The 15,671-nt window shown below is 38.9% G+C and overlaps 1 protein-coding gene across 2 annotated transcripts; it reads left to right on the top strand.

Moving 5' to 3' along the window:
• The first annotated feature begins 470 nt into the window (after positions 1-470).
• ifnlr1 (interferon lambda receptor 1) lies at positions 471-9,068 on the top strand. Of its 2 annotated transcripts, none has more exons than XM_038710844.1 (7): positions 471-771; positions 1,734-1,860; positions 3,622-3,794; positions 3,890-4,074; positions 4,506-4,647; positions 5,833-5,963; positions 6,505-9,068. In XM_038710844.1, the coding sequence occupies exons 1-7, from the start codon at positions 729-731 to the stop codon at positions 7,516-7,518; spliced, it is 1,815 nt and encodes a 604-aa protein (XP_038566772.1). In that variant the 5' UTR covers positions 471-728; the 3' UTR covers positions 7,519-9,068. The 2 variants fall into 2 exon arrangements, with proteins under 2 accessions (XP_038566772.1, XP_038566773.1); XM_038710845.1 differs by having other exon boundaries at positions 6,508-9,068.
• Positions 9,069-15,671: the final 6,603 nt, after the last annotated feature.

A 15,671-nucleotide genomic window follows, 5' to 3' on the forward strand; every position in this document is an offset into this window, starting at 1 on the left:
ACAATGAATATCTAATATAGGATTACATTTTTTCCCCCACCTGTAAAGACAACATCAGTTTGTTTCAGCCTCTACTGTATGTACACATTGGTCTGTAAACCAGTTATGCACACCTTGGACCTTGTGATTGTATAGTCGTGTTCTTTCACATTCCACTTTTTGAAGTTGAACGTCTTGGTCATTACCAGTCGTCTTGTTCAATGTCATTTCCAGTAAACTAAGAACAAGAAATAACCGGTAAGACAAGTGTAGAGAGAGAGAGAGAGAGAGAGAGAGAGAGAGAGAGAGAGAGAGAGAGAGAGAGAGAGAGAGAGAGAGAGAGAGAGAGAGATACTGACTCAAGGTGTAAAAGGGTGGAGGAGGGAGGAAAGGGGAAGTAGAGAGTCTGGAGAGAGAATGTAAGTGGGTGGTGCATACAGTAAGCAGAAAAACAGGAACAAAGTGATAACACATGCCAAAGTACACCTGCACACCTGAGTAAAGCCACTCCTTTCCCAGCACACATGAGAGATGGCTGAGTAATGGAGGCAGGGAAATGCAGTGAAACCCAATTCAACTTTAATATCTGACAGACCTTTCGACATCGACTCTGGTTTTGTTTGGAAGAATATTGAGAATAGAATAATGGAGATTAGGGACGTGTTGCTTTTGTTTAGAACCCACAACACCGCGGCAGCAATTTCAGAGTAGGACTTTGGTTTTTTCTTTGACCCAAATACCCAGTGAAGATGTGGTCTATGAAGGTCATCATCCTCCTCCTGTTCTGCTATGGTGAGTACAGACGAGCTAACTGCCTGTAATCAACATCTGTAAATCAAACATTTAACGGGCCATTTTGTCAACAAAGTAGTCCTAATAGCAGAAATAAATAATACCACCAATGCAATAAAGCCTAGTAATATATTTTACAGAGTGATTCCCTTTCATCTGAAATGAAGGAGAGTCCCAGAACACAATGAGGACTTTGGTCATTTTAAATGATAGTGATCGATGGAAAATGCAACTTCAATTTTGTCTAACTGATGCAGTATTGACTATATCATTGTACAGCTTATAAAAATGCTAATATTCGGAATGGACTACTGTGGGTATAATTGTCTTTCACATCTTCAATAAACTACATGGGCTATAACATTAAAACAGTAATATGCCCTGGTTTGGTAATCACTAACTAGGGAGATATGACTCAACAGCATGAAAATGTGATCCGTGTATGAATCATTCATGCTATCTGGAGGTTCTGTTATGTATCCATTTCCTATATGTCTGCCAGAGAGATGGTTAAAGGGAAGTTAAGGAACAAAGCGTCGTTTTTAATTTCTGCTACCAGCGCCAACAAAGCAGTGTATCAGCACTGTAATGCTCAGGCCTTAGCAGCTCTTCTGTAAAAAGTGAGTGACTCTGCCTCTCTCAGGACTTGATTTAACGGGGAGCTGCACTGGCTGAAGATGCTGGGGCTTGAACGGTTTATGTACAGTGATTGAAAACTTGGGGGGGGGGGCAGAGATAAATAGGAGATGTAAGAGTCTTTACCTACTTGTAATTTAGCACAAAATGTAAAAGCTACAAAATTTTAAAAAATATTAAAATGTACTAAGCTATATTATCAAATTGACATTTATTTAGGATTTATTAATTTTCAGGTTGAATGAGAACAAGAACACAGCATTAGCATCTGCCATTAAAATGATGATTTACATAGACTTTACTCTTTTTCCCTTTTTTCCCTGTAGCATGTCTTTCAAGTGACAATGGAAGAGTGCATTTTGTCTCCAGGAACTTTAACAACACACTCCACTGGGACGCTGTGAAGCCTGCCTTCCCTGGGGAAGAGGTCCTCTATAGCGTCCAGTACAGGAGGTAAGACCCAGGAAGACAAATGAGTGATAATTATTACAACTTTACTTCCATTGGCCTTTTGCACCTTTGAGCCTCCATGTACAGATCCGTATGGAGAGGTGGGTCAAAGTAGAAATAGCAGGGTGCAGGGTAAACAGTTGATTAGCTTCACAGTGTCAGTCTACAGTTCAAGGAACTCTAAAATGAGTAATTTGTAGACTGGACACCAGACGGTCTGTGCTTATCTATGGGGTGAATATACTTTATACGTTTACAGTGGATCTAACTCAAACGTAGCACATCTTGTATTGTTTGACATTATAGTGTCATCTCATGCTGACAAAGACTATTGTTTTCATTAAGAATAAGTCGTTAAGAGAGTTTTTTTTATTCACAATGATTCCTATGAAAAGACCAAAAGCAACAATATATTGATCATACTAACAAGTACAAGCTTACTCTGCGCCATAAATCTCCATTGTTACCCAAAATCTATAAATAAAAAACATCAATAAGCCACACTGTCGTGCTATTTGATATGTTCCTTAATTATGATGAACATCAACACCAAAGTTAATTACACTGTCCTGCTGCTGTAAATACTCAACTTTCAACATGTTTAAAATAACAAAAATATATCTTATTTGCAGTGCTATCTATCCATCTAAATTGTTTTGGTGCGATTTGCCGTGTTTTAGAGATATCAGCCGTAGAGATGTCTGCTTTTTCTCCAATACAATGGAACTAGATGGCAAAGCGCCCAAAAATGCGCCTAAAAAACACAACAGCAATGTCTCTTTCCAGAATTCGTGACCTGGTTCCTCAAGATGAGATCTTGTGGGAACTATTTTCTCTTACTACCAAACTACACACACCAACCTTATCACCACTTAGCAGGAAACATTCAACAATAGCCAATAGCAACAATAATATTCTAACCAATAGTTTGCTATTGCTGCTAGCTAATACAGCTGAGCTAGCTACAGCTAAGTCGAGGACACCATATAAACAGCACTAAAAGTTAAGAGAAAGAAAACAAAAACTACCATGCAGCTATTGAAGTGTACCACAGTGTTTGGTTTAACTCAACTGCCAATGGCTTACAAGTGACACTAAAGAATAGCCATAGCTATTAGTACGGACTGCACCCTGCTGTCTTCTTTGAAACCACAGTGCGCTTTTGTGCCTTCCAAGTAGAATTTTGTGCTTTCTTCTTTTCACTGTCTCAACAAAGTGGAAATGTCATCTTGTCTAATTACTCATGACGCAGTCGCCCAGACAAATGTCAAGTGCCACCCCTATCCTATTGACTTTTCTCCCAGCCACTGTCACCTTTGCTGGAGTGACTACCAGCATCAAATCAGCTGCAGAGGACGACTGGTTTAACTATGTCCGCTCAATATCAGTTCCTCGTTAAAACAAAAAGGGCACTGTGTGTTCAAATGATAAATGGGTGATTTGATATAGTCAGGGTGATCTTTGTATGGCTATTTTACTGCCGCCATGTACTTCCCAGAAGTGCTTCAGTGCCTGACTGTACAGAAGGTTGTCAGAATTTCATATCTTGGTGTTTACCTAATAATACTTATTTTTTTTAAATGTCTGTGGCTCAAACTAGACAATAGACAACTGTATCAAATGGTAAATATCTTCAGGGAAATAAAGTCCACACAGCACATTTTGGTTTTCATGGGGTACCAGTGAAACTACAGTAATACACCAAGCCATGTTCACGTTCATCCGGTATCACAGTCTGATCACATTGTACTGCATGTTTTACAGTGATGCTGTGGAACAGCAATTCCAGATAAAAGAGGACTGTCAGAACATTACTGTTCTGTTCTGTGACCTGACTACAGAAACCCCATCAGTTCCTGATGTTCACTATCAGGCTCAGGTGTATGTTAATGGTAACATCCACGGCAGCACTATCAGGTTTAAACCTATAGCAGACAGTAAGGATCTCCATACTCATTAATGCATATTTTTGTTTCTTCTAAGCCGGGTGTATTTTACTGCAACTTTTATTCATCTTTCTTTGTCTCCATAGCTATGCTTGGTCCGCCCACCTTGTCTATAAACACAACCGTGTCATCCTTGAATGTTAATGTCACCCTGCCCTTGGGGCCAAACGGAGTCTCCATTGCGGACATCTTCAACACAAGCAAAAATGGGCCCTCCACAATTGTAACCCTTTATAGATTATACATCACTCACCCAAAGTGGGCTGCACGGGTGAGTCACAAATTCAAACAATACAATATACTTTAAACTTATTTATTCAGTCATAGAATTATGCAACCAAAGTCAAACCAAAGATACAGTACAAGAAATTATTGTACTACCACATTGTATTTTTACACTGCGGTAAAAACAGGCCTATATTATAATTAAATAATCACAATTATAAGTTGACAAACATACCAACTACTGTTTTTTTAATTATAAAGACAAACTAAATGTTAAAGTGTTATTCAAGTTGCTTTAAAACTTAGATTTGGCCTTTAAACTGTGATGTTTCTTTCTGTTATCCATCTGCCCTGTCAGGTTGTTGTCTTAAAGTTTTTTGGTTGTTCCTACTGAGTTGAAAAGTTTCTTGAGTTTAACAGACCTGTGCAACCAGCAATGGACTAAAATGCTATCCATATGACCCACTGTGTCTCCAGGACAATCAATCCTCAACTGGCCAGTTCGTCATTAATTTGAAGAACAACCAAACAAAGTACTGTGGCTATGTGGTCTATATGCCTAATTTTGAATGGGGTCGTTCAAAGAGTGAGAAGGCCTCCTTCTGTGTCACATTGCCAGGTGAGGACAACGCTGAATCCAACATCTTCTTCTCTGTATTGATCAGCACATTAATTTTGGGCAATAATTGCTAAGAAGTGCATTACCAGCAAATGATATACCCAGTATTTCATACAAATATCAGGTGTAGATGATTTTATTTGTTATTGTGTGTTTTCACATATTTTAGCCACACTAGGCTATTTCTGCATAATGTAAAAATCACTTGCCAAAGTTAATGAATAACTTCATGTGCATTTCTAAAAACTTGACTGAAGGGAGTAGATACCCTTATATTTACAAAAACTTTATTTCACTTGAGGCAACAGTGTGGCACTCAACATCGCACTGGGAAGCTTTCATGGAAGCTGTGGAGAAAATGAAAATCATGATACTTGAAATGTTTGCGTCTTTCTTTTACTTGAAGTAGTTTGCACTCATCTCCTCAAGTGATTGCAGTCTCTTGGAAACAATGTAGTGTTTAGTAATAAATCAAGACAGTTTGCTATAAATCACTTTCTTTTTTCGGCACTGTATCTGCACCAAGCTTCACTGTCACAGTGACACAGGTAAACTCCACTTGTTAAAACTAAGCAGAAGCTGTTTTTCTGCAAGGAAATGGAAAATGTTGGTATTGGCCACATTGTTCATACTGTGAATCCATGAGTCTTCTAATGATACTCTTACTAACTCTTGAATCATAGTAAAAAGAAATTAAATGCTTTTCCAAGACAAAAGATCTCATAAGTGTTTGGGCAGTGACCACACCATCCTCTTTTATTATGGTACTAATGAGAAAGGAGATGACATTCTTTCTCGCCTTAGCTTGCCTTATTGCTAATTCTCTACTGCTAAAATGGACAATAACCAATGTGGACGACTACAGGCAATTCAAACTTGCACTCAAAGCCACAGTTATCCTATTCCTTAAGGGTGGAATATCCACTGTTGAAGTTCCTGTTAACCAGCATTCCATTGCTTCTGAGAAGTACTTGTATGCATTGTACATCCTGGAATATATGTACTCAACAGCCCTACGTCAGAGGCATGTTACAAAGCTACTCCCTGACAACATGCCTAAGCTTGTGCGTCAAAAAGGGTAATTTTTTTAAATCACTGTTTTTAAGCAGTTGGAGATATCTGATTTTACAGATTGGTTGTTTTTTCCCCAGATAAGTATATGACACCAACTCTCTCCCCCTTCAGATGATCCTGTGATGGTTGTGCCATGGCTTCTCGTGAGTGTTGCTCTTCTGGTGGCCATAGTCATAATATCAGTTGTGTGTATGTGCAACTATGTGAAGGGCGGAAAGGAAAAGAGCATGCCACAACAACTGGTAAGACAATTCTTTCTGCTGGTGTCCTTTGGTGTGTATGGGTTACGACAAGGAAATGTTTCCTTATTGGAAAATCAAGCCCTCTGGCACTTTATTTACAGTACACATGTTCAGGTTGGTTACGTTGTGCAGCAACCTAAAAGTAACTAAAGGAACTCAAACATTGTGGATGGTGTTTTAGTACAGTCAAAGATGTTTCAGTGACTCGTGGTGCTTTCGGTAATGACAAAATATAGTGTGTTGGAAGTCTTGTGTTTTGTTATTTGTCTTGTATGTTTATTGTGGCTATTAAATGTATTAAACGTACAAAAAACTCACTATGATCTTTGCATGTTTTAACAGATCTTCTACACAGCTACCATATTTACTTTATCCATTTTAAGTTTTTTATCGTGGTATAGTCTCACTTCTCAATTTTCTTATCTTCTTTTTTCTAATCAAATGAAAAGTTGTTGATTAATCTACAAAAAATAAAAATAATAAAAATAAAAAATCAATCTCTTATTTGACTTTGATGGGGCTGTTTTCTTTATCTTCAAAGCAGGCACCCATATCCAGCACTTCAGTCAGAATAATGCAGTCTCCGGATGGGAATATCAACATTTCCAAACCAAAGGTCTGTGTTCAAAGTGACCACACAGTTTACGCAACTATCCAGGTGAAGCCAAATGTGCGACCAAACGGGGTTGGAGGTTATTCTCCCCAGGATGTCCCCTGCCAATCCTCGCAGGGCAGCATTGGCTCCTATGTGGGTAAAGGTGCACGCAGTCCGGTCCCAAATCCAGAGGACACAAGCGCCCAGTCCTCAGAAATCTACAGTGTAGTGGCTGTCCATGTCCCTGCTGAAGAGAATGAAAATTTTCACCAGACTACCATTGAAGACAGAGAAACCAGTAACCTACCATTGTCTTCCAGGGGAGAAAGCTGGGATAAAGCTGGAATGGGTCCAAAGCAAGACTCACATGAACTACGACCATTACTCAATCTGAAGACTTGTGAGAGCAATCCAGACAGCCCACTGCTATTAAAAACAGTGCGCAATACCAACGGACAACTCATGTTGCCTTTATTCACCTTTCAGTTACAGAGCAGCACAGGTGACACAGTATCACCCCTTAACTCAGAGAGAAAGCTCCTTTTATCTGACCTCATAGACTCCAACGAGGGGCCATCGTTGGCATCCTTGCAGAGCTTAGACAGCTCAGAGTGGTCAGACTCAGGGTGTGATGATAGCACTGTAAACACACCAACCCAGCCATCCTGCAAAACGCATTATTTCCCTTCTCAACCAGCTGTTCCTGATTTCCACCTGAGATGTCAGAACACACCATCCAATAATGCAGTATTTGAATCAGGTTACAAACAAAACTGGATGCCTGAAACCCTTCTTGGAACTACATACAAGGACAGTTGTGAATACAGAAAGACAACCTTACCTTGGATCATGACTGGTCCTAGAAAGGAGGAGGAAGGTGAGGACGAGGAAAACAGAGGAGGAGAGGAGAGATCAAGCCAAATTCATCTGGGAGGTTGGGTGGTACAAATTCAAGAATAATTCTCCTCTCTCTAGCATTAAAGACGTTTCATTGCAGTACCCTTTTTCATAAAACAGGGAGGAGCAAGCTGACGGGAGCACTGACAGGTGTTTTAGTGACAATGCAGATGAATGGTGTTGCTGCGTGCTTTGTGCCTGATGATGCAGGAGCCTGTCCTTTAGAGAAAAAAAACATATAGGTTGTTTTCGCCACAAAATGTTCCAACTCATGTTCACATTTATTGTGGCAGCATTTCTACTTGCCATACAACGCAAACACATGACAAACACGGACATGTATTATAGTCAAAGTTATACACCTGTTGGGTTAGCTACGTTAGCTTCGAAGCTACTATGTTAGTAGTTACTATTACAGACGTTGACAGCCCCCCGTAGCCCCTAACTCTTACCGTAACCAGAGAACCTAAACCTAAGTCAGTGATTGTATGCATATCAACTGGTGAACCCAACAGCTGTGCACATCTGCAAGCAGTTTTTTAGGTTCATATGAGTCGTATTTGGTTAAAACGACCTATGTTGTCATTTAGGTTGGAGGACTTGTTTGGATGCAGACAGATGTTTAAACTTTCCATAAACATTTAAATACATTTCATTCCTACTTGTGATATACGTTTTGCTGTAAATCTGACTTTATTTATTAATCCACAATTGTTGTATAATATTAAAAATAAGTATGGATAGTACGAAATTTAGAGTTTACATTTGAAGAAATCATTGTATATACTACATTGTAAAGTCCTTGTTTACTTTGACAAGTCGTTGCTCCACTAAACAGAATTTGTATTTAAATACTGCTGAAAACTGAAACCAAAGTTAACTTCTTCTTGTTATGCGTCTATGTTGTGTATCACAAGCAGAAAAGGGATTATAGCAACTATAAAGTTCAAATCATCCCTTAATTTAAATGTCTCATAATATCAGGATATTCCACATGGATATATTATTATTTTTACATGGTTATGATAGTCTAAAGCTCTGTTTAGACAGCTAAAAGCTCTCATTTGTTTGCATAATGGAAAAAAAAAAAAAACCACACAACACACATGATCACACCAGTCATGTTTGTACTTTAAATGTGGACGGTCAGCCTTAAAGATTAGATATGAAAACAAACCCGATTGCCTTGTGGTTGAACAAAGCATTAGACACAATCTGACGTGTATCTACGTTTTGAGCGGTTGGGAAATGGGACTAGGAATGACTGAATTTCTACTAGAAAATATATTCCTATTTTCACACTTACCAACATATTTTTGTATCATCAGTGTGGTATGAAGTACATGGAATGATTGCATCTATACAGGAAAAATACTTTCAGGGAAAGAAAATACAGTGTGTTAAATATATTAGAAGGTGTGGTCAAGGTGCAACCTAAGCCACACTGATAATGGATATGTTTTTAACATCAGGTGTGTTGAAACAGTTTCAGTTACATATGGACAAATTGTAGAGCACAATACAGGTGAACTGTACATGTATATTGTGGACAAAAGTGTCTGCTGAATGAATCTAAACAAATAAATGTAATAAAAAATTGCAATTTGGTTTTATTCTGTATTTACAGATTGTGAATTTTTGCTTAATGTTTATCTTGGAAAGTTCATGTTGAAAAGGTTAAGTTGCATTCCATCATAACATTAAAAATTGAAAGAAATACTTTCCAAAAAACTGTACTTTACAGTATCATTTTTGAGTTATATTACTGAAATTTAGAAAAACTGATATTTTGTTTCTACAGTAAGCACATACAGACTGTTTTAAGTGTGTATTCGTTGGCTTGGTTGTAAAAGGTACTAGTATTTTGCACTTTTTGCCTTTTAAGCAGCGTTTACTTTATTCACTCTCGTTATCCTGCTGGTTTGGGGGGGTGGTGCGTGTTCAGTCGATATTGACTACCAGCTATATACAGCGTGCTAACCTCGAAAACCAAGCTGTATTCTAACATTAACTTATCTCTCCTTATTAACTAGGCTCCCTACATGCTTGCTAATAGCTTTGACAGTGTTGTGTTGGACAGATTTGTGCTCCTGTGTTCATGAGGGAGAGGGAGAGGGAGCAAGAGGATGTGCTGTACGAATGCGCTACGGCGCTCTGCAATCAAATACGATTTTAAATCAATATGTGGCGGTCAGCGTTGATATTGTGGCGGGCCACCACAAATGAATCAATGTATGAGAAACACTGAACTTTATAACTTGTATAATATATCAAATATAAAAAGTGCTGTAATCAAAAAGGCAGCATTCACGGTCTCAGAATAAAGAAGTGAGGTGGATTGCGCAAAGGATCCAAATTACAACTCAAAAGCCTTTTTCTACATAGTTTGTTATGTAGTATGTTTTCAATCAAGGAATGAAGATGAGAAAAGAGTTGTTTTTATGCTGGTTTCTGGTGAACTTAATTGAATCATTTAGCTATTTAATTAGCAGTCTGCCGTTAAATTACTGACAGTGTCTTTTTAGGTGGAAAACTGTATGGATGGTTAGAAATAACTTTAAAGCCTGTTTTCCTAGATTATGTTCTACAATGTATGTTTGCAGAATTCCATGGAAAGACGACCCAGATTTGAATACAGTTTGAAATTACAGTAGCTGTTTTAACCTAGAAGGGGATTTACCTATCATTTTAAATTGAGGTCCTTTCCTTTCTAAAACAGCTAGAAGAGGAAGTGATCCTCCCATTTAACTGTCCAACACAGAGAGGTAAACAATGTAGCTACTGTATCTGCATCTGTGGGACGTTTTCCAAGGGATAATATAAGCCTTGGGTGGACCTCTGGTTAACACCCATTGTTTGTTTGGTTATGCAACTGCTACCAGATACCCTAATGGAATATTTTACACTGAAAGCCTGACCTACATACAGGTAACAGGGAGGAAGTAACATATACGCATAATTTTAAAGGATGTTAACTTTGAAGTAACACAATTACAGGGGAAGCCATCCATTAAAATCAATTAGCGTTATCTTTTGTCTGCCTATAATTTGTTTTTTATATTGTGTACTAGAGATGTCCCAAGACGTTCCCAAGGATCAGTATCAGGGCATATTTTGTTAGATCATTAGCTATTCATTACTGAACTCTGTTTGTCCACTACATGCTGTTGCACCACTGCTCTCCTTTGCGACAGCAGGGCTCTACAGTGAGATCATTCAGCTGCATGTGCGAGTGAAAATTAGTGAAAACCTTAACGTTAATTCCCTGAGTGACTTGATAACAAGCCAACATAAAACCTGTCTGTTGTCCGGTCTGTGTGGTAATTTTCACTGAGCACTTTGAGACCTAAAAATGTAGTCAATTGGGCTTCTGATGCCCACCCAGTAGGCTTCTGTTTAACAAGCTAAGCTAGCACGGCAGTATAAAGTTCCACAAAAAGCAACATGAAAAAACAGTTAGTAGTGTCCAACTTACTACTTTCATTATTCCGTTGGCTCAGTTTCTCTTGACTGTCCCTCAATATTACAACATTAGTCCGTCACCCCAACCTGTGGGACACCACAGGATGGGTACCAAAGCCGTGACCAAAGGGCGCCATGGCTAAATTATTAAAGACTGTAGTATTAATAAGCTCTGACATTACCGGTTCTTTTAATGGTTACACACACACACACGGAGCAAAGTCAGCAAACAGCAGAGTGGCTGCGGTGAAGACAGTAAAGTGAAGATAACTCAAAAAGATTACTCAGGCTAATGACAACTATGCTACATTACCGTACGTTCAAAACAAAACAACAAAACAAAAGATAACCATCCTGAAACAAACTAAATTCCCACTAGGGAGCAACCCATCAGCAATCCCAACACTTTTCAAAAAAAGACCGTTCATAAGTACAAGAAATAAGCAATCAAACACTTAGTACCAATGCTGTGTCGCTTAGCTCAGTGATGACTACTGACCTGACTGCAGTGTTGGGCAGTAGCGTCACTACAAGTAGCGCTGTTACTAGTTTAAGTACAATTCTCAGTAGCCTGATGGTAGAGTCGCTGTTTTCAAATAGCTTTTCAGTGGCAAAGCACTATTATTAATCACAAGCTACATTTTACCAAGCATTTCTTAAGCTCAAGCTTAAGTCTGAAATGTATCTGCTAAGGATCAGTAAGTGACGCCACCGCCATACTCGGACCTGTGTGTGTAACCGACAGAAGCACTACCATATGACGGTGACCTCACATATCAATCCCTGGACTGATGCTCTCCATGATGATACTGACTGAAACAACACAGAATACAGGAGCTTACTGTGCATGCCCCCAAAAGAAGCTACTCTCAAGTTCCAAGACATCAAATACAAATTTTCAGGGGCTTCCTGAATAAGTTAACACAACCATTGCCAACCAGCAATTCAGCACAGTCTGCAACTTGTGTAGCTACCCATGCAAACACAGGTGAGTAAGCCCACACATACAAAGATGAGACAGCTGGTTTTGTTATTATGTGGAGCACATTTTTTGTTTGTTTGTTTTTGTTGCCAAATCGGTTTTGGAACACAAAGTAGAGAGCACAGTTTAACAATTGCACTGAACAATTTTGCCTGCCTATCTGTTTGACAGTTTTAGTGATCACTGACATAGCATTGATTTTGAATATCTAAAAAATTGGCTTAGATGTAGGAAACCACTTTGCCATGTTGCTGTAGCTTAGCTTGCTACATTTCCCTGGGGGTAGCTTCAGTGTAGTGAAGATTCTTTTAAGGTAGAGTAACTGGTAGCTTAGCTCACTTCATTTCCCAAGTAGGTTGCCCGACACTGCCTGACTGTCCCTTCAACCATGTTTACAAACAAAATTTCAAATGTCCAAAAAAGTACTACACTGATACTCACTGGTGGAAAAAATCCACATCCTGGCTGCCTTAATATTTAGTTTTACCCAAATGTTTTTGATGATTTTACATAACAGTCAACTCTAGAGGAAGCAGAAGCATTTTTGCTCAGTTGCAGGAAAATAGCTATAACAGAAGTGGGTGTTGTTTGGGGGTTGCTACTAAATTGCCTATGTTGTTCTGTGAAAACCATTATAAACCAGTATAACTATGTTGCACGTTATATTTCATAGCCGTTAGCCATTCTGTGGCCCATCTCGTGGCCCTCTCTTCATCAAAGCTCAAGCATGTCAATGAACATGATGCTTCTGTTCTGCTATTTGAGATCGAGTCAGCTATGCCTTGACATATGAGTGGGCCCTGCGCCTGTAGTGAGAATAGGGCTGACAGAGCAGAGGGAAAAGTAGGCACTGTAAAGGATGATTTAACATGAGCGGAGAGCTGGAATTGGCAACGTACGAGTAAAGTTCACTGTTGCAACTACAAATCGGCAGTGAAATGAATATGTGAAATGGCTCCTGTGAGTGGGAGTAAGTGGGAGGTAGAGAGACAAAGACATTTAGATTCAGACAAGAAATATTTGGGACAAGTGAATCAAACAGGACATACAATAGCAAAGTGGGGTGAACCTGGGAAACAAAAAAAGGATTTTAACTGATAGCCAATCATCCTTTTAAAACATTCTGCAGGGATGAGATTGTGTTTTCATGGTAAGAAACTGTGTTTGGCAAGGGGAGACATGGCACACGGCATGTTGTCCAGCTTTTCAAAGTGCTCTTTTCCCCTCTACCTTCTCATCTGGCCATTCTTTGCACAGGCGCCTAAAAGAACATTCTTTACTTGGCTGGCAGCACTGACAGGTTCTTTTCTGTCTTTCTCCTTTTTAAACTCTCCAAGACCTGAGAAGATGGAATAGGAGATTGTAGAGAAAAACCTCTTGAGTGCCAGAGTTTTGAGAGAACTTTAAAAGGGGAGTAGTTCAGATGATCCCAATGCTTTTGCACAAACAGAATTTCAATCACAGCTGAGGTTGTGTGCCTGCCCTGTATCAATGAATATACTGACGGCCACTTAAACCATTTCTTGTAGTGACGCCACATGGGAGGCAACCAGCTTTCACTCTTGTACAAAAACAATGCTTATTTGAATCATTGCCAGAATAGTTAAAGGCTTGGTCAAAATCCAAATATGCATAATTTGATCCCATCATCCCTCAGAATAAAAAAACAAACACTGCAATGTATCCTTGAAACTTAATATATGGCCTTGAATTTTCTTTATCCAGTATATTGGCAGAGATTCACATTAATGTTTAATGGCTCTTTTGAGGTTTAAACTCCAAAGCAGTCAGATGGCTATTTGGTGGTATACACAGTTATCATTGCCTTAAATGCGCATAGTCAATATAATAAACCAGGCCAAGTTCCAGCGTGGAGAGACTGAGTAAAGAAAAGAAAATCCTTTGAAGAAATTATAACCCATCGCAAAATGTTTGAAGATACTGAGAGAACATAACAAGGATAAGTTTGGGTGTCTTAGTCATGAAATTATGAACATTTACCCCATCTTTTCAGTAGCCTACTTTTCCCTAAATATATCTTTTCTAATAAGATGCACAGGGTTAACTGGGTCCACTGAAATGTATTAATGTTTCACTGCTAATGATTGTGTAGGCTGATCTCCAAGTCTGATATGGAACCATGAAGTTACTTTTTGACTGTTGACGGTCTCATCTTCTCATGAGTTAATGGAAAGAAAAGGTGTGACTACTGATAGACTGCCAAAGAACAGTCTGTCCTATGTTTACTAGGGCTGTAACGGTTCTGAAACAAAGGACGAAGATCCGAGATCCGCTCCCCTGACAGTTTTTAAGTTAGTGCAAGCTGTATAGTATTACACCTTGACCAACTTTATTGTCTTCCAGCTGTGTGTCACGTGACTATTTTTGTCAAGCCATGATTGAATGATCACTCCTGCAACTTCGACTACATTAATTAACCCAAAATATAGTAATAATAATAATATTTGATAATAATAATGCCCCCCCTCAAAAAAAATTAAAAAATCAAAGGTCTGAACAGAACCGTTAATTTGTGTATCATCACACCCATGGTTCAAATTACGGGGAGGATTTGGGGAGTCTGACCCCCCCTAGTTAAGCCCTGGACCCCCCCCCCCCCAAAAGAGGCAAAACCAGCAGTTCAAGGTTGTCTTTCTTACCTGTATTTGTAAATATTACAATATATTTCCCGTACTCATGCCTTTATATTCAAGAATCTTGAAATATTATTTCAGACACTCCTAAAATGGACCGTACTATTTCCTAACATCGACGTTAGTTGAACGCCTTGTCTGTCTGCATCCAGTCCGGTGCATCACACGCTAATGGAGATGCTGCAGGTTAAGGTCAGTAGTTTACTATCCAGCTGCTTTAATACACTTATCTTTCCTACCTTCAGAGATTCACAATTAGCATTTCTTTTACTTAAAATGAGCTGATGTTAGCTAGCTGAGAGCCCACACTATGATTTCATTATAACTATGCAATTGTCAGCTAACACTGGTGTTTAGGCACGAGCAGTGAAATTGGGGATTAGTTATTGTAGAGATACATTTTTACATCAATATAGAGTTTATTATTTCATTTGAAGTATTTTGTCCTTTCACAATAAACATGGCATTTGTTTTAACTCTGGAATTCCCATTTGAAAAGGCACCTCTCTCTCTCAGACCAAATCACTTGATGAATGGAAGTATGTAATTGGATGCAATCACTCCACCCCCTCCCTTTCCTCTCTTGCATTCTAATGAGCTCTTAATGGGTCCTTGATTAGAAAAGGGCACAATAAACAGCTGTCAAGGCTGGCCAGGAAATGATGGATCATCCAGGAGACTTTGGTGTCCATTAAGCTCTATTCTGGGCTCAGTCACTAGTAGGTGAGAAGATGAAAAGAAAGTTTCATTATATTTAGTTTCCACCAAGTCAGTTCTCTGAGGAACAATGATTGCTTCAGTCTCAGAAACTGACAGATGGCTGTTGAAAACCAAGAAGAGAGTCCAGCCTGAGCATGCCAATATTGTGTAGATACCTCACATTTTCTTTCTAAACCAAAAGTGTATTTTCACTTTTATCATTATATACACAGTATAATGATGTATGGACATCTCAGTATAAGATCTCCATGGCTACTGTGTTATTTGCCCATAAGGGAGGTAAGGGAGATGTCAAAATAATAAAGTGATGCTAAGAGAAACTCAATTGTCAGAGGATATGCTTAACAGAAATGTCAGATCCATTAAAACATATTTATAATTTATCAAAAAGATTGTGA

This window comes from Micropterus salmoides, unplaced genomic scaffold (genome assembly GCF_014851395.1).
Source record: "Micropterus salmoides isolate LMB-PRFRI ecotype aquatic unplaced genomic scaffold, ASM1485139v1 Ms_hic_scaffold_11, whole genome shotgun sequence".
Taxonomy (NCBI): domain Eukaryota; kingdom Metazoa; phylum Chordata; class Actinopteri; order Centrarchiformes; family Centrarchidae; genus Micropterus; species Micropterus salmoides.

Coding starts and splice junctions, on each gene's coding strand:
- ifnlr1 (XM_038710844.1), top strand. CDS start 729: ATGTGGTCTATGAAGGTCATCATCCTCCTCCTGTTCTGCTATG. Junction 4,075..4,505: donor ACCCAAAGTGGGCTGCACGG/GTGAGTCACAAA, acceptor CTGTGTCTCCAG/GACAATCAATCCTCAACTGG. Junction 4,648..5,832: donor CTTCTGTGTCACATTGCCAG/GTGAGGACAACG, acceptor CTCCCCCTTCAG/ATGATCCTGTGATGGTTGTG.